The following is a 26,943-nucleotide window of genomic DNA, read 5'->3' as shown; positions in this document are numbered from 1 at the left end:
CCTACCTTTATATGTTCATGTGGTTTATTGTGAGATTGTTGCAGTTCCACTCGTGTGTAACTTACCTGGTGTTGTGCCACAGGGTAGCTTAGCTGTCCAGTTATCAAAAGGTTATTAACATTTTATTCAACAATTATTAATAATTAATAAAGTTGACTATTTATCAAATTGAATGATCAAAATGATAATAATCCTCATAGGGGCACCACCTGGGCCTTAACCAGGAAAATTATAACTTTTAACAGCAGAAATCAGTCTCGTAAATTAGGGATTATTCCACCAGAATAACCAGAAGGTTCTATTATTCCTGGTGAATAATGTTGAAGGCTCTTAAAGAGTTCGGCACTGTCTCTGTCAAACAGTCAATGTGACCAAAATTGTATGAAGCACAAACAACTCCTCATTAAAAATCAATCAGAATTTATTTACATACGGGTACCAAAGCAGATGTAAATAAATACACGAAATAAATCCTGATGGCACACTACGATAAACAAAAACCATTAACTAACAAGAAAAAACAACAACTATAAAAATGAAATGAAAGTTAAATGCATGGACTCAAACAATAATAAACACGATCCAATGAAACAGGTTCAAACAACGTGGCTGCAGTGTTTAAAGATGGCGGGACTCTGGTATTTTAAAGATGGACGCATCCTTGCCACGTGCAACTAGACCGGATGGCAAACGCGGGCGTTTCAAACGTGAATGACTGGCAGAAAATGACGACTACAACATAACGAACACAATGATGAGGATGTATGCAGTAATCTCAGTTCTGAACCGCTCTAAGTTTTACTGATCACCAGGGCTCATGAGCTCACGCCTCCTCTGAATCCGAGGTCGGGCAGCTGCGGGCTTTGTCGACTGCGGGTCGCGGTCCTGCTGGGGGTTTCCCAGTCAGTCTCTCGGCCCCTGTCCCTTCCCCTGAAACGGGATGGACAGCGGCGGGTCCGGATCAACGGAGGCTCTCACGCGGTCCTAGGTGCGGCGGGGGGGCCGGTCATTCCTTGCCGTGCGTCCCTGCTCGCCGGTCACCGACGCGCGGCCGTCGGGGCCCGGGAAGGCAGCTCACAGCCGGGCGAGACGCCGGCCGTCTGTCCAGGAAAACGTCCCGGTTCCTGATGCAACAGGAGTTCGGAGCGGGGAAGGGGGGCTTCAGTCGGAGCTTCAAGTCGCAGCAATCTCCCGAGGCAATCTCCCGGGCTCGTGAGCTCGGATCTGCAACTCAAAGAGGACAGAGTTTAGTGAGAGGCCGGAGCCTCCCGGAGACCTCGGCTCCAACGGGCAGGCTCCGCGGGCCCGGTCCGATGCGGGCCTCCTGCCTCGCCCCAGCCGGGGGTGGGGGGGGGCAGAGAAAGATGGGATCCTTGGCCCGGAGCCAAAGATCCAACTGCTCAGGATGAGAGGTTGTGAGGAAGAGCAGAGCGCTGAGCGCAGTGCGCTCCGAGGCCAAGCTGGACGAACCGACCAGCTTGGCTGATGAAGAAGGAAGGGAGTTAAACTGTGGCACCGGCGGCGTTTTGTCCTACGCGCGCTGCAATGTCACCAGCACCTCACTTGTGATTGGATGCGCGCCGCTTTTAGGCACCGCCCCCAAAGCATGCTGGTCTTGTAGTTCTGGACAAGGCGGCCATTTTAGGAGGCTGGTCGGGTTTGAACCGACTTTTAAAGTTGAAATACACGTTCACAAAATGTTCACAAACATTTATAAGTTCAGAGTTCACTTGATCACTGGACGTAGCACAACACTGGTGATGTGGGGACTGTCATGTCCTTCATGTGGTCGTGAACTTATTGTTGATATCATGTTTCCTCATATACTGGACTTCACTGCATTACCAGTGAGTGTCACCAATGGAGAAGACCTCAGAAATGTGTATACGCCAGCCTTGATGTGTGCGTGAAGGACCACAACTTTTCAAAGTTCAAATCACTTTTTGAACATCTGACGTTTTTTTTCCGCTATTCATGGATTTTACTAAATATCCATATGTTAACACTGTTATGATCTTTTTGGTAAATATGATATGAAACATGATATATTCCTGTACGATTACGTTTTTTTGACAAATCGTCCTCAAACCTGTTAGGCTTGACAAGTACAATCCAAAAAATTAATTGTGCCAAGTTTGGTGTTAATGGAGACTTCAGGTAAAAGGCTACTGACATTTATTAAATGTACAGAAATTGCCAAAAACAGTGGATTTAACATCAAAATATCAAGAAATGTTAAAAAAGGGGCAAATTTAGCAAAGCATTCAAGGAATCGATCCTGAAAGTTCAGCTCTCAAGGACAAATGGTTGATTACATATATAATACATACACAGGAGTTAGCCAGTCGGAGGAACATCTTCCTAGCTCACATCAGGAATATACAGTGACTGCTGGGTATTTCCTTCTTGGAGACTCTACTTATCCTTTGCAGGACTGGCTCTTGAAACCATTCCATTACACTGGACGACTGACAGCAGAACAGTCTGCGTTTAAGCACAAAGTCAACCGAGCACGAGTGGTTGTGGAAGATTAATTCAGCAGGTTGCCTTCTGTGATGTCCGACTAGTGAAGTGAATGGTGATGACTTCCTGTCCACTGCATAATCTGTGTGAAAGTCATGGAAAGACGTAAGAAACATCATAGGATGTATCTGCAGCAGCACCACTTCAGCCAGTGGTGGCAGTGGCTCGGGGTGGAGAGGAGGAAGGCAGATATGTTAGAGATGCACTAATGCAGTATTTGTGGAATAGTTAATGCTATAGTCGGATTACATTCTGTATCTCAGTATGGTGTAACAAAGTTGTGCTTTTTGCAGATATATGGATTTTGTCCATCCATCCATCCATCTCCATCCACTTGATGTGGGACTGGTTAGTGGGGGCAGCAGTCTGAGCAGAGATTTCCAGACTTCCCTCACCCCACACATTTCCTCCAGCTCTTCTGGAGGGATCCAGACACGTTCCCAGGTCAGCCAAAAGACATTCCCTCCGGTGTATCCTGGATCTTCTCCTGGTGGGACATGACAGGAACACCTTCCCAGGAGGTGTCCAGGGGACATCATATGATAGTCTTTCAAGTTTCGGTATTATGATGTCTGATTATTTAGCTTTTTTTTGCTGTGCTGAGGTGTTTTTTGCAATTACACACTTGATACTGATCACATCTTTACAGTTTATCACTCGTGTGAGTACGTTGGTGACTCTTTAGGTGACTTGATGTGGTAAAAGCTGCCTCACACTGATCACAAGTGAATGGTTTATCTCCAGTGTGAACACGTTTATGATACCTTAAACTACTTGAAGCAGTAAAAGCTGCTCCACACTGATCACATCTGAACGGTTTATCTCCAGTGTGAATACGTTGGTGAGTCCTTAGACTATCTCGTCTGGTAAAAGCTGCTCCACACTGATCACAAGTGAATGGTTTATCTCCAGTGTGAACACGTTTATGACACCTTAAACTACTTGAAGCAGTAAAAGCTGCTCCACACTGATCACATCTGAACGGTTTATCTCCAGTGTGAATACGTTGGTGAATCTTTAGACCACCTGATGTGGTAAAAGCTGCTCCACACTGATCACATCTGAACGGTTTATCTCCAGTGTGAATACGTTGGTGAGTCCTTAAATCACTTGATGTGGTAAAAGCTGCTCCACACTGATCACATCTGAACGGTTTATCTCCAGTGTGAATACGTTGGTGAGTCATTAGATTGCCTTGTTGGGTAAAAGCTGCCCCACATTGTTCACATCTGAACGGTTTATCTCCAGTGTGAATACGTTGGTGTATCTTTAGGTGAGTTGATGTAGCAAAAGCTACCCCACACTGTTCACATCTGAACGGTTTATCCCCAGTGTGAATACGTTGGTGAGTCATTAGATTACCTTGTTGGGTAAAAGCTGCCCCACACTGATCACAAGTGAACGGTTTATCTCCAGTGTGAATACGTTGGTGAATTTTTAGAGAACTTTGTTGAGTAAAAGCTGCTCCACACTGATCACAAGTGAACAGTTTATCTCCAGTGTGAATACGTTGGTGAGTCCTTAGACTATCTCGTCTGGTAAAAGCTGCTCCACACTGATCACAAGTGAATGGTTTATCTCCAGTGTGAACACGTTGGTGAATCTTTAGCTGACTTGATGTGGTAAAAGCTGCTCCACACTGATCACATCTGAACGGTTTATCTCCAGTGTGGATACGTTGGTGAGTCCTTAAATTACTTTTTTGGGTAAAAGCTGCTTCACACTGATCACATCTAAACGGTTTATCTCCAGTGTGAATACGTTGGTGAATCTTTAGATAACTTGATGTGGTAAAAGATGCTCCACACTGATCACAAGTGAACGGTTTATCTCCAGTGTGAATACGTTGGTGAGTCCTTAAACCACCTGACTCAGTAAAAGCTGCTCCACACTGATCACAAGTGAACGGTTTATCTCCAGTGTGAATACGTTGGTGATTCCTTAAACTACTTGATGCGGTAAAAGCTGCTCCACACTGATCACAAGTGAACGGTTTATCTCCAGTGTGAGTCATTTTATGTTTTCTCAGACCTGATGAAGTGGTGAGGACTTTCTTGCAGTGATCACAACGATAACTTGTGGGTCTCTCTTTGCCTTTATGTTTCTGTAAGGACAGAGAAGAAGAATTAAATCATCTTGTTTGCTGACTCTCAAAAGCATTTCAGTTTCTATAAAGTGGTGTCTGTTTAAAGTGCTGTTCTTGACAGCCAGAAACCTTCAGATGAAACAGCTCAGTACGTCAAATCGAAAGTGTAAATGGTTAAAGCTACTAACACAAATACCATCAATATATTTCATTATGTATGGGTATTGATAAGATCCTCCAACCTTTTTTCATTCTGTTTAACAATTTGGTTCTTTATCGATTCCCTTATCAATTCTCATTTGGGAAAAAAAGAGCATCACCAATATAAAATTTAAATATTAATAAAATAAATATTCTCCTGTAGAAATGAACATATACAACATGCATTATTCTCTGGCAATTCCACGACTCAAAAATAAAGCCAGTGAGCCAGTGACAAATACAACCAAGGCAGAGTTCTTTTCCTGCATGGTGTAGTGTTGCTGTAGCTTTTGCAGGATGGGTAAAATCTCACCAGAGGTCGCACTTTTGTCACTGGAGACTGCCAGTGTAAAGGTGTAAAGCTTTTGAATGAGCAGCACAAACTCCTCTGCTCTTCTTAAGTCCTCATTTTATCATGGAGCCGCATGTGTTTGGTGGCTCTGAGGGGTAACATACACAATTTAAATGCTTATTTACTATTGTGCATTGCATTTCTACGGTATTGCTATGGGTTCTGTGCAGTTGTCTGTTAATATTTTATGAGTCTGTTTTAATTATTTTATTGACTGTATTTGTTGTTGTACAGCAACTTTGAGTGCCATGAAAGGCGCACTATAAATACAATGTATTATTAATATCATTATTATTAGGGCCCTTACAGTTATTCAGTGTTTCCCCTAGAATTTTTTTCAGGCCCGGTGGTACCCACCGAAAAAATCTTAAACAGACGAGGCGCGTGGGACGGCATATTGGACATGTAGCAATATAACAAAGTTTTACATTAAAAATCATTGTAGGCCTATATTGCTGAATGATATCACTTCAATGAAATAATAAGATTTAATCTAACCTTTAACCAAAGTGTCATGGGCCAGAAAGGTCTGACCCATATGAGCATTGAGCATCTTTTCTATATATTTCAGAGGGGATCTCTTATGAAAACCCTCTGGGATGGTCCTCTTTTAACGGCTGCTTATGCTGACGGCATATGTGACAAAACATCCCTATTCACAATTGAGATTATATCAGTTATAAATAATTTAAACATTGTAGAAGATTTTTTTTCCCTACGCCGTTGGTGTACCGCAGAACCATAAATCAGCCTAGACGCTCATACATGGCTGGCGCTAGGACCCCGCGGACGCATGGTGCGTGTTTTCCTTTATCATTCCCTGCAGCGTCTCATGCAAACACAAACACACGGACCTGTAGAAACATTTCTTTATATCATGTTGTCTGTCGCCCGCGATATTTTTTCTTTTTTTTTTTGGCTAGCTAAAAACTCCATACATCCCATAATATATAATAATATGCCTGCGCTCTCAGCAGCGTTACTAGGCAACGAAGCAGGTTGACTCCCGTTGCAGAACAGCGCTGCGCAGAGGCTCCTAACGTAAATGATCATTGATTTTTTTTTTTTTTTAGGCCTGGCGGGGGGTCTCGTTGGCCTGGCGGCCCCGCCAGGCCTATATAATGGTAGGGGAAACACTGGTTATTATTAGGGCCCTTACAGCACTTACAGTGCGAAGGCCCTATTGATTCTTCTTCTTCTTCTTATTGTTCTGACGAAAGGAGGGCCTTTTTGCCCCCCTAAACGTGCCCAAAAAGTCACCAAATTTTGCACGCAAGCCAGTCCTGGCGAAAAATTTGATATTTAATGGTTTGCATTAATGGGCGTGGCAAAATGGCTCAACAGCGCCCCCCAGAAAACTTTGTGCCTCAAGCCCCACAATACGGTTTGACGTACATGCACGAAAATCGGTACACACCTGTATCATGGCGCAACTTAAAGAAAAGTCTCTTGGCGCCATGGCCGTAACCAAACAGGAAGTCGGCCATTTTGAATTAATCGTGTTGTTTTGGCGCAATTTATGCCATTCCTTTGACAGTTAATACGGCCCGAACCGTAATGTGCACCCAGGTGTGTTATACATCAAAATATGCATCTCCATCCTGTGACTACGCGCATTACTTTTCTCTTTCAAAAGTGTTACCGTGGCGACGCTAGATGCCAAAAAGCGGGCCCACCCTTCATCTGATTGGTCCATATTTGATAATTTCACCAAAAGTCACCAAATTTTGCTTGCAAGTCAGGCCTGGCAATAAATTTGATATTTCATGGTTTGTATTAATGGACGTGGCCTAACGACTCAACAGCGCCCCCTAGAATACTTTTCTCTGCCATAACTTATGAATGGTTTGACATAACGAGTCGTGGGTGGTGTCATCGGACTCGGTATTGAGTCCTTGACCATAATTGGTGAAAATTAGCCCCGCCCCTTCTTCTGATTGGTTGTCCCTATTTTCTGCTATAACTTTTGAATGTTTTGACATAGAGAGTCGTGGGTGGTGTCATTGGACTCGGTATTGAGTCCTTGACTTTTATTGGTTTGAATTAGTCACGCCCCTTCTTCTGATTGGTTGTCGCTATTTTCTGCTATAACTTTTGAGTGGTTTGACATAAAGAGCCGTGGGTGGCGTCATCGGACTTTGTATTGAGTCCTTGACCTTCATTGGCTTGATTTAGTCCCCCCCCTTCTTCTGATTGGTTGTCCCTATTATCTCTCTATAACCTTTGAATGGTTTGACATAGGAAGTCGTGGGTGGTGTCATTTCTGATATGCTTTTGGGGACGGTGGCCATGAGTGCGAGGACCCGTTCATCGCTGCTTGCAGCTTTAATTAGGGCCCGAGCACTTGCAGTGCGAAGGCCCTATTGTATTTGCAGGAATTTTAATTTTTATTATTATTATTATTATTATTATTATTAGGGCCCGAGCACCTTCAGTGCAAAGGCCCTATTGTATCTGTAGGAATTTTTATTAGGGCCCGAGCACTTGCAGTGCGAAGGCCCTATTGTATTTGCAGGAATTTTTATTATTATTATTAGGGCCCGAGCACCTTCAGTGCGAAGGCCCTATTGTATTTGCAGGAATTTTTATTATTAGGGCCCGAGCACCTTCAGTGCGAAGGCCCTATTGTATTTGCAGGAATTTTTATTATTATTATTATTAGGGCCCGAGCACCTTCAGTGCGAAGGCCCTATTGTATCTGTAGGAATTATTCTTCTTCTTCTTATTGTTCTGACAAAAGGAAGGCCTTTTTGCCCCCCTAAACGTGCCCAAAAAGTCACCAAATTTTGCATGCAAGTCAGGCCTGGCGAAAAATTTGATATTTAATGGTTTGCATTAATGGGCGTGGCAAAATGGCTCAACAGCGCCCCCTTGAAAACTTTGTGCCTCAAGCCCCACAATACGGTTTGACGTACATGCACGAAAATCGGTACACACCTGTATCAGTACACAACTTAAAGAAAAGTCTCTTGGCGTCATGCCCGAAACCGAACAGGATGTCGGCCATTTTGAATTAATCGTGTCATTTTGGCGAAATTTATGCCATTCCTTCGGCAGTTAATACGGCCCGAACCGTAACGTGCCCCCAAGTGTGTTATACATCAAAACGTGCGTCTCCATCCTGCAAAAACACGCATTACTTTTCTCTTTCAAAAGCGTTACCGTGGCGACGCTAGACGCCAAAAAGCGCGCCCACCCTTCATCTGGTTGGTTCAGACAGAAAAAACTTTGCGCCTCAAGCCCCATAATACGGTTTGACGTACATGAACGAAAATCGGTACACTTCTTTATCATGTCTTTACTTAAAGAAAAGTCTCTTGGCGCCATGGCCGAAACCGAACAGGAAGTCGGCCATTTTGAACATTCTGAATGAATCGCATAATTTTGGAGCAATATGAGCCATTCCTTCGAGAATTAATACGGCCCGAACCGTAACGTGCACCCAGGTGTGTTATACATCAAAATGTGCGTCTTCATCTTGCGACTACGCGCATTACTTTTCTCTTTCAAAAGTGTTACCGTGGCGACACTAGACGCCAAAAACCACGCCCCCCTTCATCTGATTGGTCCATATTTGATAGTTCCCCAAAAGTCACCAAATTTTGCATGCAAGCCAGGCCTGGTGATAATTTTGATATTTCATGGTTTACATTAATGGGCGTGGCAAAATGGCTCAACAGCGCCCCCCGGAAAACTTTGTGCCTCAAGCCCCACAATACGGTTTGACGTACATGCACGAAAATCGTTACACACCTGTATCATGTCGCAACTTAAAGAAAAGTCTCTTGGCGCCATGGCCAAAACCGAACAGGAAGTCGGCCATTTTGAATTAATTGTGTAATTTTGGTGCAATTTATGCCATTCTTTCGGCAATTAATACGGCCCGAACCGTAACGTGCACCCAGGTGTGTTATACATCAAAATGTGCGTCTTCATCTTGCGACTACGCGCATTACTTTTCTCTTTCAAAAGTGTTACCATGGCGACACTAGATGCGAAAAAGCGTGCGTCCCCTTCATCTGATTGGTCCATATTTGATAGTTCTCCAAAAGTCACCAAATTTTACATGCAAGCCAGGCTTGGCGATAAATTTGATATTTCATGGTTTGCATTAATGGGCGTGGCCTAACGGCTCAACAGCGCCCCCTAGAATACTTTTCTCTGCCATAACTTTTGAATGGTTTGACATAAAGAGTCGTGGGTGGTGACGTCATGGGACTCGGTATAGAGTCCTTGACATAATATCATAATCATAATTGGTGAAAATTAGCCCCGCCCCTTCTTCTGATTGGTTGTCCCTATTTCCTGCTATAACATTTGAATGTTTTGACATAGAGAGTCGTGGGTGGTGTCATGGGACTCTGTAATGAGTCCTTGAGCTTCTTTGGCCTTAATTAGCCCCGCCCCTTCTTCTGATTGGTTGTCCCTTTTTTCTGCTATAACTTTTGAATGGTTTGACATAGGAAGTCGTGGGTGGTATCGTTTCTGATATGCTTATGGGGGGCGGTGGCCATGAGTGTGAGGGCCCGTTCATCGCTGCTTGCAGCTTTAATTATTATTATTATTATTATTTTTTTCCTGACAAAAGGAAGGCCTTTTTGCCCCCCTAAACGTGCCCAAAAAGTCACCAAATTTTGCACCCAAGTCAGGCCTGGCGAAAGATTTGATATTTAATGGTTTGCATTAATGGGCGTGGCAAAATGGCTCAACAGCGCCCCCTTGAAAACTTTGTGCCTCAAGCCCCACGATACGGTTTGACGTACATGCACGAAAATCGGTACACACCTGTATCATGGCGCAACTGAAAGAAAAGTCTCCTGGCGTCATGCCCGAAACCAAACAGGAAGTCGTCCATTTTGAATTAGTCGTGTCATTTTGGCGAAATTTATGCCATTCCTTCGAAGGTTAATTCAGCCCGAACCGTAACGTGCCCCCAAGTGTGTTATACATCAAAATGTGCGTCTCCATCCTGCGACAACACGCATTACTTTTCTCTTTCAAAAGCGTTCCCTTTTTTCTGCTATAACTTTTTAATGGTTTGACATAGGAAGTCGTGGGTGGTGTCATGGGACTCTGTAATGAGTTCTTAAGCTTCGTTGGCCTTAATTAGCCCCGCCCCTTCTTCTGATTGGTTGTCCCGATTTTCTGCTATAACTTTGGAATGGTTTGACATAGAGAGTCCCGCTTCCTGATTCAAACGTCTGCTGGCCCCGCCCCCCGACCAATCAGTGAGGAGTAGGGTGATGACGGCCCCGCCCCCCGACCAATCAGTGGCGAGTAAGGTGATGACGGCCCCGCCCCCCGACCAATCAGTGGCGAGTAGGGTGATGACGGCCCCGCCCCCCGACCAATCAGTGGCGAGTAGGGTGATGACGGCCCCGCTCCCCGACCATTCAGCTGCCTGTAATATGGTGACGTCAGAAATAGACCCGTGCTCAGCCCGGTTAGAACCTCGGTTTAATGGTTACAGAAAAAGTAATAAAAATAGTAGTGTTTTACTAATATTTATACCTTAAAAATATTTAAAAAATTAGGAAAAAAAAGTTCCAGACATTTTATCGCTATGTTGGTCTCTCCTAAGCCAGTAAGTCGAAGAAAATGGGATAGCTGAGACGTAGCTCAGCCACAGCATTGCGGTCTTTGGTGCAAGAAGTCGAGAGTTTGAGCCTGGCTGTATAACGAATTTTTTTTTCAGCAATGTTTGTGTTTTTTTTAAAAGGCGCGCCCCCCCTTCATGTGATTGGTCCATATTTGATAGTTCTCCAAAAGTCACCAAATTTTGCATGCAAGCCAGACTTGGCGATAAATTCGATATTTCATGGTTTGCATTAATGGGCGTGGCCTAACGGCTCAACAGCGCCCCCTAGAATACTTTTCTCTGCCATAACTTTTGAATGGTTTGGCATAGGAAGTTGTGGGTGGTGTCATGGGACTCTGTAATGAGTCATTAAGCTTCTTTGGCCTTAATTAGCCCTGCCCCTTCTTCTGATTGGTTGTCCCGATTTTCTGCTATAATTTCTGAATGGTTTGACATAGGAAGTCGTGGGTGGTGTCATGGGACTTTGTACTGAGTTCTTAAGCTTCGTTGGCCTTAATTAGCCCCGCCCCTTCTTCTGATTGGTTGTCCCTTTTTTCTGCTATAACATTGGAATGGTTTGACATAGAGAGTCCTGGGTGGTGTCATCAGATTCTTTATGGAGTCCTTGACCTTCATTGGCCTTAATTAGCCCCGCCCCTTCTTCTGATTGGTTGTCCCTTTTTTCTGCTATAACTTTTGAATGGTTTGACATAGGAAGTCGTTGGTGGTGTCATGGGACTTTGTACTGAGTTCTTAAGCTTCGTTGGCCTTAATTAGCCCCGCCCCTTCTTCTGATTGGTTGTCCCGATTTTCTGTTATAACTTTGGAATGGTTTGACATAGAGTCGTGGGTGGTGTCATCAGATTCTGTATGGAGTCCTTGACCTTCATTGGCCTGAATTAGCCCCGCCCCTTCTTCTGATTGGTTGTCCCTTTTTCTGCTATAACTTTTGAATGGTTTGACATAGGAAGTCGTGGGTGGTGTCATTTCTGATATGCTAATGGGGGGTGGTGGCCGTGAGTGCGAGGGCCCGTTCATCGCTGCTTGCAGCTTTAATTATTATTAGGGCCCGAGCACTTGCAGTGCGAAGGCCCTATTGTATTTGCAGGAATTTTTATTATTATTTTTCTTCTGACAAAGTGATGGCCTTTTTGGCCCCCTTAACATGCCCAAAAAGTCACCAAATTTTGCACCCAAGTCAGGCCTGGCGAAAAATTTTATATTTAATGGTTTGCATTAATGGGCGTGGCAAAATGGCTCAACAGCGCCCCCCGGAAAACTTTGTGCCTCAAGCCCCACAATACGGTTTGACGTACATGCACGAAAATCGGTACACACCTGTATCATGTCGCACCTTAAAGAAAAGTCTCTTGGAGCCATGGCCGAAACCGAACAGGAAGTCAGCCATTTTGAATTAATTGTGTAATTTTGGCGAAATTTATGCCATTCCTTCGGCAGTTAATTCAGCCCGAACCGTAACGTGCACCCAGGTGTGTTATACACCAAAATGTGCGTCTCCATCGTTCAACTACACGCATTACTTTTCTCTTTCAAAAGTGTTACCGTGGCGACGCTAGACGCGAAAAAGCGCACCCATCCTTCATCTGATTGGTCCATATTTGATAGTTCTCCAAAAGTCACCAAAATTTGCATGCAAGCCAGGCCTGGCGATAAATGTGATATTTCATGGTTTGCATTAATGGGCGTGGCCTAACGGCTCAACAGCGCCCCCTAGAATACTTTTCTCTGCCATAACTTTTGAATGGTTTCACATAGAGAGTCGTGGGGGGTGTCATGGGACTCTGTAATGAGTCCTTAAGCTTCATTGGCCTTAATTAGCCCCGCCCCTTCTTCTGATTGGTTGTCCCGATTTTCTGCTATGACTTTTGAATGGTTTGACATAGAGTTGTGGGTGGTGTCATCAGATTCTTTATGGAGTCCTTGACCTTCATTGGCCTGAATTAGCCCCGCCCCTTCTTCTGATTGGTTGTCCTTTTTTTGTAATAAAATCGCCACGAGCCGCCAGTCGCTCTCGCGCTGACTCCCGCTTCCTGATTCAAACGTCTGCCGGCCCCGCCCACTGACCAATCAGTGGCGAGTAGGGTGATGACGGCCCCGCCCCCCGACCAATCAGTGGCGAGTAGGGTGATGACGGCTCCGCCCCCCGACCAATCAGTGGCAAGTAGGGTGGTGACGGCCCCGCCCCCCGACCAATCAGCTCCCTGTAATGTGGTGACCTCAGAAATATTCCCGGCTCAGCCCGGTTACAACCTTGGCAGAATGGTTACAGAAAAAGTAATAATTAAAATAGTAGGGTTTTACTAATATGTATAACTTACAAATATTTAAAAAATTAGGAAAAAAAAGTTCCAGACATTTTATCGCTATGTTGGTCTGTCCTAAGCCAGTAGGTCAAATGAAAGGAAGAGCTGAGACTTAGCTCAGGCAGATTATTGCGATCTTTGGTGCCAGAGATTGAGAGTTCAAGCCTGGCTATATGCTGAAATTTTTGTCAGCAATTTTTGTGTTTTTTTTACATCAAAATGTTCGTCTCTGTCCTGTGACGACGCACATTACTTTTCTCTTTCAAAAGTGTTACCGTGGCGACGCTAGACGCGAAAAAGCGCTCGTCCCCTTCATCTGATTGGTCCATATTTGATAGTTCTCCAAAAGTCACCAAATTTTGCATGCAAGTCAGGCCTGGCGATACATTTGATATTTCATGGTTTGCATTAATGGGCGTGGCCTAACGGCTCAACAGCGCCCCCTAGAATACTTTTCTCTGCCATAACTTTTGAATGGTTTGACATAAAGAGTCGTGGGTGGTGTCATGGGACTCGGTATTGAGTCCTTGACCTTCATTGGCCTGAATTAGCCCCGCCCCTTCTTCTGATTGGTTGTCCCGATTTTCTGCCATAACTTTTGAATGGTTTGACATAGAGAGTCGTGGGTGGTGTCATCTGACTCTGTATGGAGTCCTTGACCTTCATTGGCCTGAATTAGCCCTGCCCCTTCTTCTGATTGGTTTTTCCTTTTTTCTGCTATAACTTTTGAATGGTTTGACATAGAGAGTCGTGGGTGGTGTCATTTCTGATATGCTTATGGGGGGCGGTGGACATGAGTGCGAGGGCCCGTTCATCGCTGCTTGCAGCTTTAATTATTATTATTTTTCTGACAAAAGGAAGGTTTTTTGCCCCCCTAAACGTGCCCAAAAAGTCACCAAATTTTGCATGCAAGTCAGGCCTGGCGAAAAATTTGATATTTAATGGTTTGCATTAATGGGCGTGGCAAAATAGCTCAACAGCGCCCCCTTGAAAACTTTGTGCCTCAAGCCCCACAATGCGATTTGTCGTACATGCACGAAAATCGGTACACACCTGTATCATGGCGCAACTTAAAGAAAAGTCTCTGGGCGTCATGTCGAGAAACCGAACAGGAAGTCGGCCATTTTGAATTAATCGTGTCATTTTGACGAAATGTATGCCTTCCTTCGGCAGTTAATACGGCCCGAACCGTAACGTGCACCCAGGTGTGTTATACATCAAAATGTGCGTCTCCATCCTCTGACGCCACGCATTACTTTTCTCTTTCAAAAGCGTTACCGTGGCGACGCTAGACGCCAAAAAGCGCGCCCACCCTTCATCTGATTGGTTCAAACAGAAAAATCTTTGAGCCTCAAGCCCCATAATACGGTTTGATGTACATGAACGAAAATCGGTACACACCTGTATCATGTCGCAACTTAAAGAAAAGTCTCTTGGCGCCATGGCCGAATCCGAACAGCAAGTCGGCCATTTTGAACATTCTGAATTAATCGCGTAATTTTGGAGCAATATATGCCATTCCTTCGAGAATTAATACGGCCCGAACCGTATCATGAACCCAGATGTGTTATACATCAAAATGTGCGTCTCCATCCTGCGACTACGCGCATTACTTTTCTCTTTGAAAAGTGTTACCGTGGCGACGCTAGACGCCAACAAGCGCACCCCCCCTTCATCTGATTGGTCCATATTTGATAGTTCCCCAAAAGGCACCAAATTTGGCACGCAAGCCAGGCCTGGCGATAAATGTGATATTTCATGGTTTGCATTAATGGGCGTGGCAAAATGGCTCAACAGCGCCCCCCGGAAAACTTTGTGCCTCAAGCCCCACAATACGGTTTGACGTACATGCACGAAAATCGCTACACACCTCTATCAGGGCACAACTTAAAGAAAAGTGTCTTGGAGCCATGGCCGAAACCGGACAGGAAGTCGGCCATTTTGAATTAATTGTGTAATTTTGGCGCAATTTATGCCATTCCTTCGGCAATTAATACGGACCGAACCGTAATGTGCACCCAGGTGTGTTATACATCAATATGTGCGTCTCCATCCTGCGACTACGCGCATTACTTTTCTCTTTCAAAAGTGTTACCGTGGCGACGCTAGACGCCAAAAGGCGCGCCCCCCCCTTCATGTGATTGGTCCATATTTGATAGTCACGAAATTTTGCTCGCAAGCCAGGCTTGGCGATACATTTGATATTTCATGGTTTGCATTAATGAGCGTGGCCTAACGGCTCAACAGCGCCCCCTAGAATACTATTCTCTGCCATAACTTTTGAATGGTTTGACATAGAGAGTTGTGAGTGGTGTCATGGGACTCGATATTGAGTCCTTGACCATAATTGGTGAAAATTAGCTCCGCCCCTTCTTTTGATTGGTTGTCCATATTTCCTGCTATAAATTTTGAATGTTTTGACATAGAGAGTCGTGGGTGATGTTATCTGAATCAGTATTGAGTCCTTGAGCTTCATTGGCCTGAATTAGCCCCGCCTCTTCTTCTGATTGGTTCTCCCTATTTTCTGTCATAACTTTTGAATGGTTTGACATAGAGAGTCGTGGGTGGTGTCATTGGACGCTGTATTGAGTCCTTGACCTTCTTTGGCCTGAATTAGCCCCGCCCCATCTTCTGATTGGTTGTCCCTATTTCCCACTATAACTTTTGAATGTTTTGACATAGAGAGTAGTGGGTGGTGTCATCTGACTCTGTATTGAGTCCTTGAGCTTCATTGGCCTGAATTAGCCCCGCCCCTTCTTCTGATAGGTTGTCCGATTTTCTGCTATAACTTTTGAATGGTTTGACATAGAGAGTCGTGGGTGGTGTCATCAGACTCTGTATGGACTCCTTGACCTTCATTGGCCTGAATTAGCCCCGCCCCTTCTTCTGATTGGTTGTCTCTTTTTTCTGCTATAACTTTTGAATGGTTTGACGTAGGAAGTCGTGGGTGGTGTCATTTCTGATATGCTTATGGGGGGCGGTGGCCGTGAGTGCGAGGGCCCGTTCATCGCTGCTTGCAGCTTTAATTATTATTATTTTTCTGACGAAAGGAGGGCCTTTTTGCCCCCCTAAACGTGCCCAAAAAGTCACCAAATTTTGCACCCAAGCCAGGCCTGGCGAAAAATTTGATATTTTATGGTTTGCATTAATGGGCGTGGTAAAATGGCTCAACAGCTTCCCCTTGAAAACTTTGTGCCTCAAGTCCCACGATACGGTTTGACGTACATGCACGAAAATCGGTACACACCTGTATCATGACGCCACTTAAAGAAAAGTCTCTTGTAGTCATGCCCGAAACCGAACAAGATGTCGGCCATTTTGAATTAGTCGTGTCATTTTGGCGAAATTTATGCCATTCCTTCGGCAGTTAATACGGCCCGAACCGTAACGTGCCCCCAAGTGTGTTATACATAAAAATGTGCGTTTCCATCCTCCGACACCACGCATTACTTTTCTCTCTCAAAAGCGTTACAGTGGCGACACTAGACGCCAAAAAGCGCGCCCACCCTTCATCTGATTGGTTCAGACAGAAAAAACTTTGCGCCTCAAGCCCCATAATACGCTTTGACGTACATGAACGAAAATCGGTACACACTTGTATCATGTTGCAACTTAAAGAAAAGTCTATTGGCGCCATGGCCGAAACCGAACAGGAAGTCGTCCATTTTTAACATTCTGAATGAATCACGTAATTTTGGAGCAATATATGCCATTCCTTCGAGAATTAATACGGCCCGAACCGTATCATGAACCCAGATGTGTTATACATCAAAATGTGCGTCTCCATCCTGCGACTATGCGCATTACTTTTCTCTTTCAAAAGCGTTACCGTGGCGACGCTAGACGCCAACAAGCGCACCCCCCCTTCATCTGATTGGTCCATATTTGATAGTTCCCCAAAAGTCACCAAATTTTGCATGCAAGGCAGGCCTGGCGATAAATTTGATATTTCATGGTTTGTATTAATGGGCGTGGCAAAATGGCTCAACAGCGCCCCCCGGAAAACTTTGTGCCTCAAGCCCCACAATACGGTTTGACGTACATGAACAAAAATCGGTACACACCCGTATTATGTCGCAACTTAAAGAAAAGTTTGAATGGTTTGACATAGGAAGTCGTGGGTGGTGTCATTTCTGATATGCTTATGGGGGACAGTGGCCATGAGTGCGAGGGCCCGTTCGTCGCTGCTTGCAGCTTTAATTATTATTATTTCATCATGATCTAATAATTTACTTGCAAACATTTCTATGTTGCTTGCAATATAGGTGGTATGGGTTTTAAGTTTTTTGTGGTGTTTTTAAGTAATATTTGTTCTCTTTTTTAACGTCTAGGACTATTTCTTCAAATTTTTTACCATCACTGCCAAGCTTAAAAAAAAAAACACAGAAGAAAATCATGAGGAACCTTTTGGGGTGAAGTTGGCCAAAAACATTGGAATTTCAAGATTCCACCAACAGGGCAAGGGAAAAAAAACACCCTACGGTCAGGTTAATGTTGGTTTAACCCTATTTGACCTAGCATAGAACAAGTCCATCTACACATGTACAAGTATTTTTATTTCCTATTCATCAAAACAACCCATATAAGTCAATATTTAATAATTTGTATGTTAAAAGACCATACTAACTAAATAAATTGCCAAAAAGTGCAAATAACTACCAAACAAATGTAAATCTTTTTTATTTATTTTTATTTTACACATATTGTTCTAAATACAGAAATCCCATAGCTAAATCCCTCAAAATTGTCAATGGAAAAAAGTAACACAGAAGCCTTTCAAACCACAGGAAATTTATTTGGAATGAAGTCATACTTTAGTTTCTGAGATATATAATTTTACATATCGCGTTTAGATATCGCATCTTCATCTGGCACTGAATTCAGCCTTGCTCACGGTAAACCGTTTCGCGCACACAGACTTTGGTGGATCCATAATATGTTTGTGTGTGGGCTTGTATAGTGAGTATGTAGTGCACGTATGGTGTGTGTGTAGGTTGTATCTGAGTAATCTTTCGAGAAAATCTTTGATAAAAAGCATGAACAAGAATGCAAATTCAAACCGACGAGTTTCCCAGGGGAATGTCACCTTCCTTTTCGCGGGAAGAGGCGTTAAAAAAATACTGTGAAAAAATACAACCTGGTGACACACTCACAACGTGATGATGTACTGTATGTGTCAACTTATGTCAACGTAGGACGTGCTGTGAACACGTACCGGATCGATAAATAACCCGCCATGTCAATTATGAAGATTTCTGTGTGTGCAATTTTACTGGATTATTATGTGATTTTTCCAAACGATTTAATGGATCAAGACAGAACACTGGGACACACTAAATGCAAGATATGCAAGTGAAACTCTTCCTGTTTAACAGGCAAAAAGAATTAAAGAGAATTAAAGGGTTAACATGCATTGGGCAATGTAAATGCAAGGCGTATTTCCTCCCTGCTCCCTGAGGAGGAGTTATGGGGAGGGAAAAGGACTCGGGAGGCATTATCGAGGGGTACTACCTAACGTGACAGCCCACTGTCTGTTTGGTTGGTCTTGCTAGCTTCAGGTGACAGGTGACAACATAGATTCCAGCATTAAAAGTGGGATATTTACCAATTTAAGAATTATAAATGGTAATGGCTTTACTTTTACTTGGTACATTAATAGTAGTAGGTGGCCTTTGAATAGTGAAATGAATGTCTAATGCTATATTGAGGATTAATGTGCCCATTATTATCTGTAAAGTATGATGGAAATTTACCAATGACACCTATGTAACCACTTCAGATTAGTCATGTTGATCATACAGGACAGAAGCAGCTGTTCCGTGAGCACAGAAGAGAAACTTATTTGGTAGATTTACTGGGTATAGTCTTCCCCTGCCTCCTGCTGACGCATAGGATGCTCATAATCTGAAAACAAAGATAGTGATAAAATGCAGGGTTACGTGACACCCCAAGGACATTCTGTCTCAGACAGACATGCAGGGCCGTGCCACCCATAGGGCAGGTTAGGCAAATGCTAGGGGCGCCAGCATGCCAGGGGGCGCCATGCTGGCAGCTGTTTTTTTTTTTTAATAAACTTTTGAAAAATTAGAAATGAATACACTAAAAAACAACAACAGAACATATATAGCCATAAGTCTTTAAATAATAGTTTTTCTCAGGGTACTTACGCATTGAAGCAAGTTAAATGCGTAAGTACCCTGAGAAAAACTCCGGGTCTCTCTTCTCCAGTGGATGGTAGAGGTTTTAGGTAGAAATATTGAGGTTATTAATTTTTTTTCCTCCCTTTCCCTCTAATCCTCCGCGTGGTGAGTTTAGTCGTGTTTTCCCCTCCACCACACGGCTCTCGACGGCTGCTTTTGCTGAGGGTTCGAGTCCAAACTGACGCACAACAAACAGGACGTGTTTATTAAGGTCTACTTAACGAAGTGGAGGCTGGTGTTTCTGTTGAATGTTCGCCTGGTGTTCCCACCAGTCTCACCAATCCCCAAAAAACTAACTCTTACCCCGCATAAACTACACTAAAGTAGGCTAAAGTAACATAAATAATTTGAACTTTTTGGTTTTAATTAACTCGCGCAGCGCACCTGGCTCCGGCAGCCAGGAACGCTCACGCTGGCTTTCTTTTACGCAGTCGCCGGTTTGGTGCAGTGTGAGTTTTTTTTTAACGTTAGCTGCTATTAAAAGGGACTTTTTTTAATGTATTCACGTGAAAAAACCTCTAGGATTGTAGTTTGGACCTCGAAGTAGCCTTATGTGGCTGTGTGAAGCTGTTTGTAGCGCGTTGCAGAAAGAATTCCGCCACCAACACGCATAATTAAGGCTGATTTACGGTTCCACGTTACACCAACGCAGAGCTACGGCGTAGGGTACGCGGCGACGCTTACGTATGGTGCGCGTCGCGCCGTACCCTACGGCCTTGATTCTTAACCATAGGGCCGCGGCCCACACTTGGGCCGCGAGCGCCCCCTAGTGGGCTGCGAAAAAAATTCTGTTTTCTACGTTTGGGCCGCGGGGGCCGCGGGGGCCGCGGGACTGCATCCCGACCATGTGGTGGCGCTGTTACTGACTGCCAGCCGGTGGAGGAGGGAACCCAGAGGAAGAAGACGGGTGAGCTCTATAAAACAGGAGAAATGCCGCGGCACGTTCTATTTACCTCGGACACTCATCTAGCTGCTTTATCCTTTATTATTTTAAGATCCTTTATTTTGCACAAAATAGTTTTAAATCCGCCAGGATAAGGGATCGTTTACTTGGTCTGCGCTCAGAGTTGACTTGGATCCGCCAGGATCAAGGATTGTGGTCTGCGCCCAGCAACGGGGGAGAGCCGGTGCAGTGTGATCCTTTATTTTCCAGGTATGTTTTAAATTAGTTTAATGGTGGAACGGTACTCAATAATTTCTTAATATGTTTTAGCTTTGAGGAGAATATTTTTGTGATGTTTTATTAAGTTAAAAAGTATATTTTCTTTGTGTTCAAGAGTAAACACGTGCGTTTGCCGCCATCTTGTGGAATTACTCAATACTGACATGCGTTGTGCATGAGTGAACGTATTTTATTACATTTAGTTAAGGCAAAGACCATATTTGTTCATGTTAATTGTTTAGTTACTATGTATGTAGCAGTTTTTGTATTAAAAAGGTGAATTTCCCTGAGATAAAGTTAATTTTCACAAGACTTATTGAAGGTAATGAGCTAATAAGAAATTGTTTGTTGCTTGTAGGCCATATTATTTTGTAGCTTTATTAAGATTTTGGTTTGAATGTATTTTAACATTTGTGTACTGCAGGTTAAACCTAAAGTAACTTAAGTGTGCAGTTTACAGATATGATTTAAAATATGGTTTAAACTTAACAGTTTGCAAAGAAGTGTTGATGTAAAATGTGATTTAAAAAGATAACTAAAAGCTCTGGTTTGAGGAAACACTGTATCACTGGCCTGATCATTTATCCTTTATTTTTCCAGTGCAACATACGCCAACACGATGGAGAAATACCTAAAACGGAAAAATGAAGACGACAACCCCACCAAAAGTAAATTCATGCGCAAGTACAATCCGGACTTCATCAAGTACGGCTTCGTAAACGGAGGTAGCGCGGCGGTGCCGAGAGCCCAGTGTGTGGAGTGTGGATTAACTCTATCCAACAAAGCACTGAAGCCCTCAAAACTATAGCGGCATCTGGAGACCAAGCATCCGACGCTTGTGGGAAAGCCGGTGGAATTTTTCAAGAGAAAAGAAGATGGGTTGCAGATGCAGAAAAAATCTATCGTGTCACTGACTGGTACCTCTAAATGTGCATTGAAAGCTAGCTACCTCGTTGCCAGACGTGTGGCACAGAGGAAGAAAGCTTTCACCATAGCAGAGGAGTTGGTTCTGCCTGCTGCTGTTGATATGTGCCGTGAGATGATTGGAGAGGCCGCTGCAAAAAAGTTGCTGACCATCTCACTCTCAAACGACACTGTGAGTCACCGTATCGTGGACATGGCCTCAGACATACAGCAACAACTTGTTGAAAGAGTAAAAAGTAGCCAATTTTTTTCTTTGCAACTTGATGAGTCCACTGATGTCACGAATGCTGCACTGCTGCTGGTTTTTGTTCGCTATCGCTGGGACAATAGTTTGCACGAAGACATACTGTTTTGTCGAGAGCTACCAACACGGACTACGGCTCAGGAATGTTTCCGCTGCATGGATAACTTCTTCAGTGAGAACGGCATGGACTGGCAGAACTGTGTCGGGGTGTGCAGTGACGGTGTAGCATCAATGACTGGCAAGCATCACGGCGTCATCAGACAGATTCTGGATCGTGCACCAGAAGCTAAATGGACACACGGTTTTCTCCACCGTGAAAGCCTCGCAGCAAAAAAGATGTCAGAGTTCCACGAGGTGATGGATGTAAGTGTGAAAACCATCAACTTCATTAAAAACAATGCTGTGAACTCCAGATGTTTTGCTAAACTGTGTAAGGACATGGAAGCAGATCACATCCAGCTGCTCTATCACAGTGAAGTGAGATGGCTCTCAAGAGGACTGGTCCTCAACCGGCTGTTTGAACTGAGGAATGAGGTCTTCTCATTTCTCACTGAGAAAAAATATCATCTTGCACATCACTTTGCAAACGTAAAGTTCACAGCAAAACTTGCCCACCTCAGTGACATTTTTTCCCTACTGAACCAGCTGAACATCTCCCTTCAAGGAAGAACCAGCAACATTTTTGTTGTTGCAGACAAAGTTCAAGCGTTCAAAAGGAAACTTGCTTTGTGGACCAAGATGGCCCAGGAAAAGAGAATGGACATGTCTCCACTTTTGTCGGGCATTTTAAAAGACTTCCCCCATGTGAACATCACTAACAAAGTCTCTCAGCACCTCTCACAACTGGCAGAGAAGTTTGAAGCCTACTTTCCTGAGGATCCCAGAGAGGGACACATGTGGATTTTGGACCCATTTTCTGTGGATCCCACTGCAAATGATGTTGCTTTGCCCTCACATCTGGAATCCCAGCTTCTGGAAGTTTCCACCGACAGCACTTTAAAGTTGCAGTGGGGCAAACTGGACCTGGGCTCCTTCTGGATTGCTGTCTCCAAGGAGTACCCATGTCTTGCACTGAGGGCTGTGAAACAACTCCTCCCATTCACAACAACGTACCTGTGTGAGTCAGGATTCTCCATCGTGGCCACAACTAAGACCAAAGCCCCAAACAGACTCAGAGCAACGCTGGATGCTACTCTGAGAGTGAGCCTTTCCCCCATTCCACCCAGGCTGGACCTGATTGTGTCTCAGAGGCCCAAGTGTCTCATTAAGAGCTGCAGATAAAAAGGGAATTGTATTTTTTTTGTTAATATGTATATGAAAGAAAATAAAGATTCTTCTGGTTCTGCTGTGCACAAATATAGTTTCATTTGCACTTTATTTCAATTTTATTTACAGTTTATTTAATTTAAAAACATTATTTTGAATGTATTTATTTTACTTTTTATTAATAATAATGGCTTGGTTTTTTATATTGTGCCCTTCAAGGCACCCAGAGCGCTTTTTACAGAGACCATTATTCATTCCTACACATTCTCACCGGTGGTGGTAGCTACGTTTGTAGCCACAGCTGCTACGTTTGTAGCCACAGCTGCTATGTTTGTAGCCACAGCTGCTACGTTTGTAGCCACAGCTGCCCTGCAGAGTGACAGAAGCGTCAGTCGGCCCCTTCCGACCACCACCAAACATTCAAAAACATTCACACGGGGCAAGGTGGGTAAGGTGTCCTGCCCAAGGACACTACGACAGCAAACTGGGACAGAGCGGGATTCGAACCGCCGACCTTGCGATCATTGTATGACCCGCTCTACTGCCATCCATTGATTGATTTATATGTATATATATTTTTTATTCTGAGTCCTTCCTTTTTTATTTGAGTAAAATCTAATTATTGATCTTTTTTTATTAATAAGCCTGAACTGATTGATTTGTCCTAGTATAAATCAAGCTTGACGTGTGCATGTTAACATTGACATGTTTCATAAAAGTCCGTGATGATCATTTTATTTGACAAGGTTTTTGCTTGGGCCCTGGGCGGCTCTGTACTGAAAAAAATTGGGCCTCGAGGTCAGAAAGGTTAAGAACCCCTGCCCTACGGCGTAGGCTCTGCGTCGATTTAACAGGTATTCACGGAGCTGACACTCAGCTGTCGCCTGGATAAAGAGACCGGCGAGACTCGAGAGAAGGGTGGACCGTGGATGGCTTAAGGTTAAGCGCCCCCTCCCACCCACCCCCCCCATTTAAAAATATATATTTATTTTTTAGAAAATTTGGATGTATCTTGCTCCCCGTTTCTTAAAAAAGACCTAAGGGAAGAGTTTTGTTAAGAATTCTCCAAGGGGGACATGGTGCTTGCTCGGAAACCTGCTTTGAAATAATTAGAAATAGCGTTGGACCGCTTTTGCTGCCATGAAGGCAAGGCGATTAAGGCTCTAGAACTGAGATGAGCAAGAGTGCCCTCTATTGAACTTAACACACCTATCAGGGCTGTACGCTTACTTTTTTGAATGGTAGCACTGGTGCTAGCAAGTTAAAAATTTTAGTAGCACAAATAAAAATTTACTAGCACACCCGGATGGACAGTTAGTAGGGGTGTAACGATACACTAATCTCACGATACGGTACGATACACGATATTGAGGTCACGATAACGATACGATATTATAGCATTATTTTTTTAACAACCTTGAATGAGGAACATATGACTGGAAAAAATTGTCTTTTATTTGAAAGACACAAAATACAATTTTGTGCGTTTGCCCTATTGTTACAGTTTGTAATGCTTTATAACTGTTTAAGTTTTAAAGAGAAAGCCAGGCCAACCTTTTTACACAAACTGAACTAAAAGTAAATGTCAGGTTTGCATTATGCATCTTCAGTTTCATACAATGAAAATATTTTGCCACAAACTGCATAATTTCAGTTCTCATGTATGATTTGACTTTTTTCTTTTCCAGAAATTTAACCACTAAAATTAAATAAATAAATAAAAGTAAATAAATACATACAATTTTACATCATAAAAAAGATTGATTCATGCTCACCTTATAAGTGTAAGAGGAGATTTATTTTGGTTATTTTGGTGATTCAGGGTTCATTATTTTATAAATATATTCTTTATATTCTGATGTAAATCAGGGACTATAATTACACTAGTCAGTTTATCTGTAGTTGTTAATATGTTTTAGATTGGGCGGAGTGATACAGCACTAGCTCCTGTGTTGATGTTCTAAAATCCTACACTGTTGAGCGGACAGTAAAGTACTCTCAAACTCAGCAGAAGTTGTCCTCTGTTTATCCTACTCACGACCCGAAAAAGGTTTAATTTAATAAGGTAAGGCTTAACTCTACACCAGACTTAAAAGTTCAGAGCTCAAAACCCTGCTAGAGTCCCGTGATCGGGACCGCAAAAAGGTACTACTTTCTTCTGAGCGGAGTAAGATTTTGGTCCGCGTTTCGAGGCGCAGTCGGCGCGCGCGGTCGGATCATGGATGTATTAATAGTATTAATAGCCTTTCCACACGGCGCCCCGGCCGTATGGTCGCGAAAATACGGTATTTATATATGAAATGTCAGAATAGGTAATTTTTTTGACGATACCCCAGGGTGCCGCGACACCCCGGTTGAGAAAGGCTGATGTAGGTCAAGAGACATTCATAATGATTTTCACACTTTTTTTAACATGACCCCAGCGCAACTCACTCGCACAAATGCGAGTGGATACATATTTCTCTTCGCACCGGATGATTTTTATTCGCAAATGCGATGAAAACTGTCGCACTGTACAGCCCTGCCTATAATCATTTGCATAATGCTGTGGTTATTGTTGTTAAAATTGTTATTGTAAGATGTTGTGGGCTAAATTGAGGTTTTTACAGGGTATTTTGTATATAGTTATTATTGGTAGTACCGTAGTTGTTGTTATTTGTGTAAAAGGTATTTGTATTACCTTTTACTTGACCTATTTTACTATTTGAAATTTTGTTTGTGTTTGCACTTTTTTCTTTATTTAATTGCTGCACTGAGTTGTTGTATTACTTATTTATTACATATTATATATTTAATTATTTAATACATCCTAAAGAAATTGCCATTCCGTTGTGTGTGTGTGTGTGTGTGTGTGTGTGTGTGTGTGTGTGTGTGTGTGTGTGTGTGTGTGTGTGTGTGTGTGTGTGTGTGTGTGTGTGTGTGTGTGGTGGTAGTGGACGGGACGGGAACGGGGTGGGGGGGCGCCAGCAAATATTTTGCCTAGGGCGCCAAATGGGTCAGGAACAGCCCTGCAGACATGTGTAATCTAACTCTATATAACATAACATAGATGCACAAAGAGTCTCCCTTTATTTTCCGTACACCCTGTGACCCTTTCCTTTTGCATGAATTAGAAACAAATGTGTTTTGCTTTTAACCTTGATGTCTCACTGTTCTTGATAACCAGAATTTCCAAAAAAAACAAAACAAAGACAAAAAAAGAAATTTGAGTGACCATAAATGTTTATGAACTCAGTGGGTCTCATTCATGAAACATGAGAAGAATAGATTTATGGGTAAAATCAGCAGAGTAAGAATTGTTGCTAGAATTGTGGGGTTAAACTGAAGGTTGGCCTGGTGACTTACAGGTTTGTCAATGGCCCATTGTCTTTTGGTAAATCTGTTAAAGACTTCCCTTCTCTCTGGAGGGGGCCTCAATTGACTTTTGTCCTCATGAAACTATCACATGTCTCTGTTAACAAATGAGAGGGCAGCCACTTCCTGAGTTCTGTCAGGGGGTTGACTGTCCTGAGACAACTGTCCCATTGTGTTTTTTAAGGTTAGCCTGGACCATCTGTTAAAAACCCCCACAAAGTTCCTGTTTTTGTCCAGGAAGGCATTTGACCTATGTGACCCATTGCTTTTAAAAACTGTAAGCTTCTGCATTCTAGATTAGTTCCTCTTTAACTGAAATGTCACATGTGTGACCTTTTAACCCCGATGTCTGTTACCTCCGTATGTTTCCTGTTTTCTTCCAATTTATCCATTGTCTACTATTGGCTGTCTTTATATGGTCATTTTCCTGTCAAATTATCAATAAAATCTGATGTAGAGGAGGAAACAGCGAAGCATTTGTCGAGAGCATCCATAAGAGAGCCACGTTGCTCTGCAAAGCTCCAACTTTAGCTGTGTCCCGAATTCAGGGGCTGCGTCCTTCGAGGGCTGGATTTGAAGGCTGATTACGTCACAGCAGCGCGCCGAAGGCTGTCGTATTTCGAAGGCTCCTTCAAATGCAGCCCAAAAATTCAGCCTTCTTTTCCCGCTGTTTGAAGGATCCATCGGTTGTATCCTCTGCGGCCCACCATATCCCAAGATTCATTGCGC

General features: G+C 43.4%; 1 protein-coding gene across 1 annotated transcript; it reads right to left on the bottom strand.

Moving 5' to 3' along the window:
• Positions 1 to 1,458: 1,458 nt before the first annotated feature.
• Positions 1,459 to 20,566, bottom strand: LOC133442586 (zinc finger protein 665-like). Its single transcript, XM_061720593.1, has 2 exons — positions 20,561 to 20,566; positions 1,459 to 4,627 (listed from the first exon to the last, which is right to left on the bottom strand). Exons 1-2 carry the CDS (start codon positions 20,564 to 20,566, stop codon positions 3,167 to 3,169), a joined length of 1,467 nt encoding a protein of 488 aa, XP_061576577.1. The 3' UTR covers positions 1,459 to 3,166.
• Positions 20,567 to 26,943: the final 6,377 nt, after the last annotated feature.

Source organism: Cololabis saira, chromosome 4, assembly GCF_033807715.1.
Source record: "Cololabis saira isolate AMF1-May2022 chromosome 4, fColSai1.1, whole genome shotgun sequence".
Taxonomy (NCBI): Eukaryota; Metazoa; Chordata; class Actinopteri; order Beloniformes; family Belonidae; genus Cololabis; species Cololabis saira.
The sequence above is the reverse complement of the archived record's forward strand: the minus strand, read 5'-3'. Positions and strand labels throughout refer to the sequence as shown.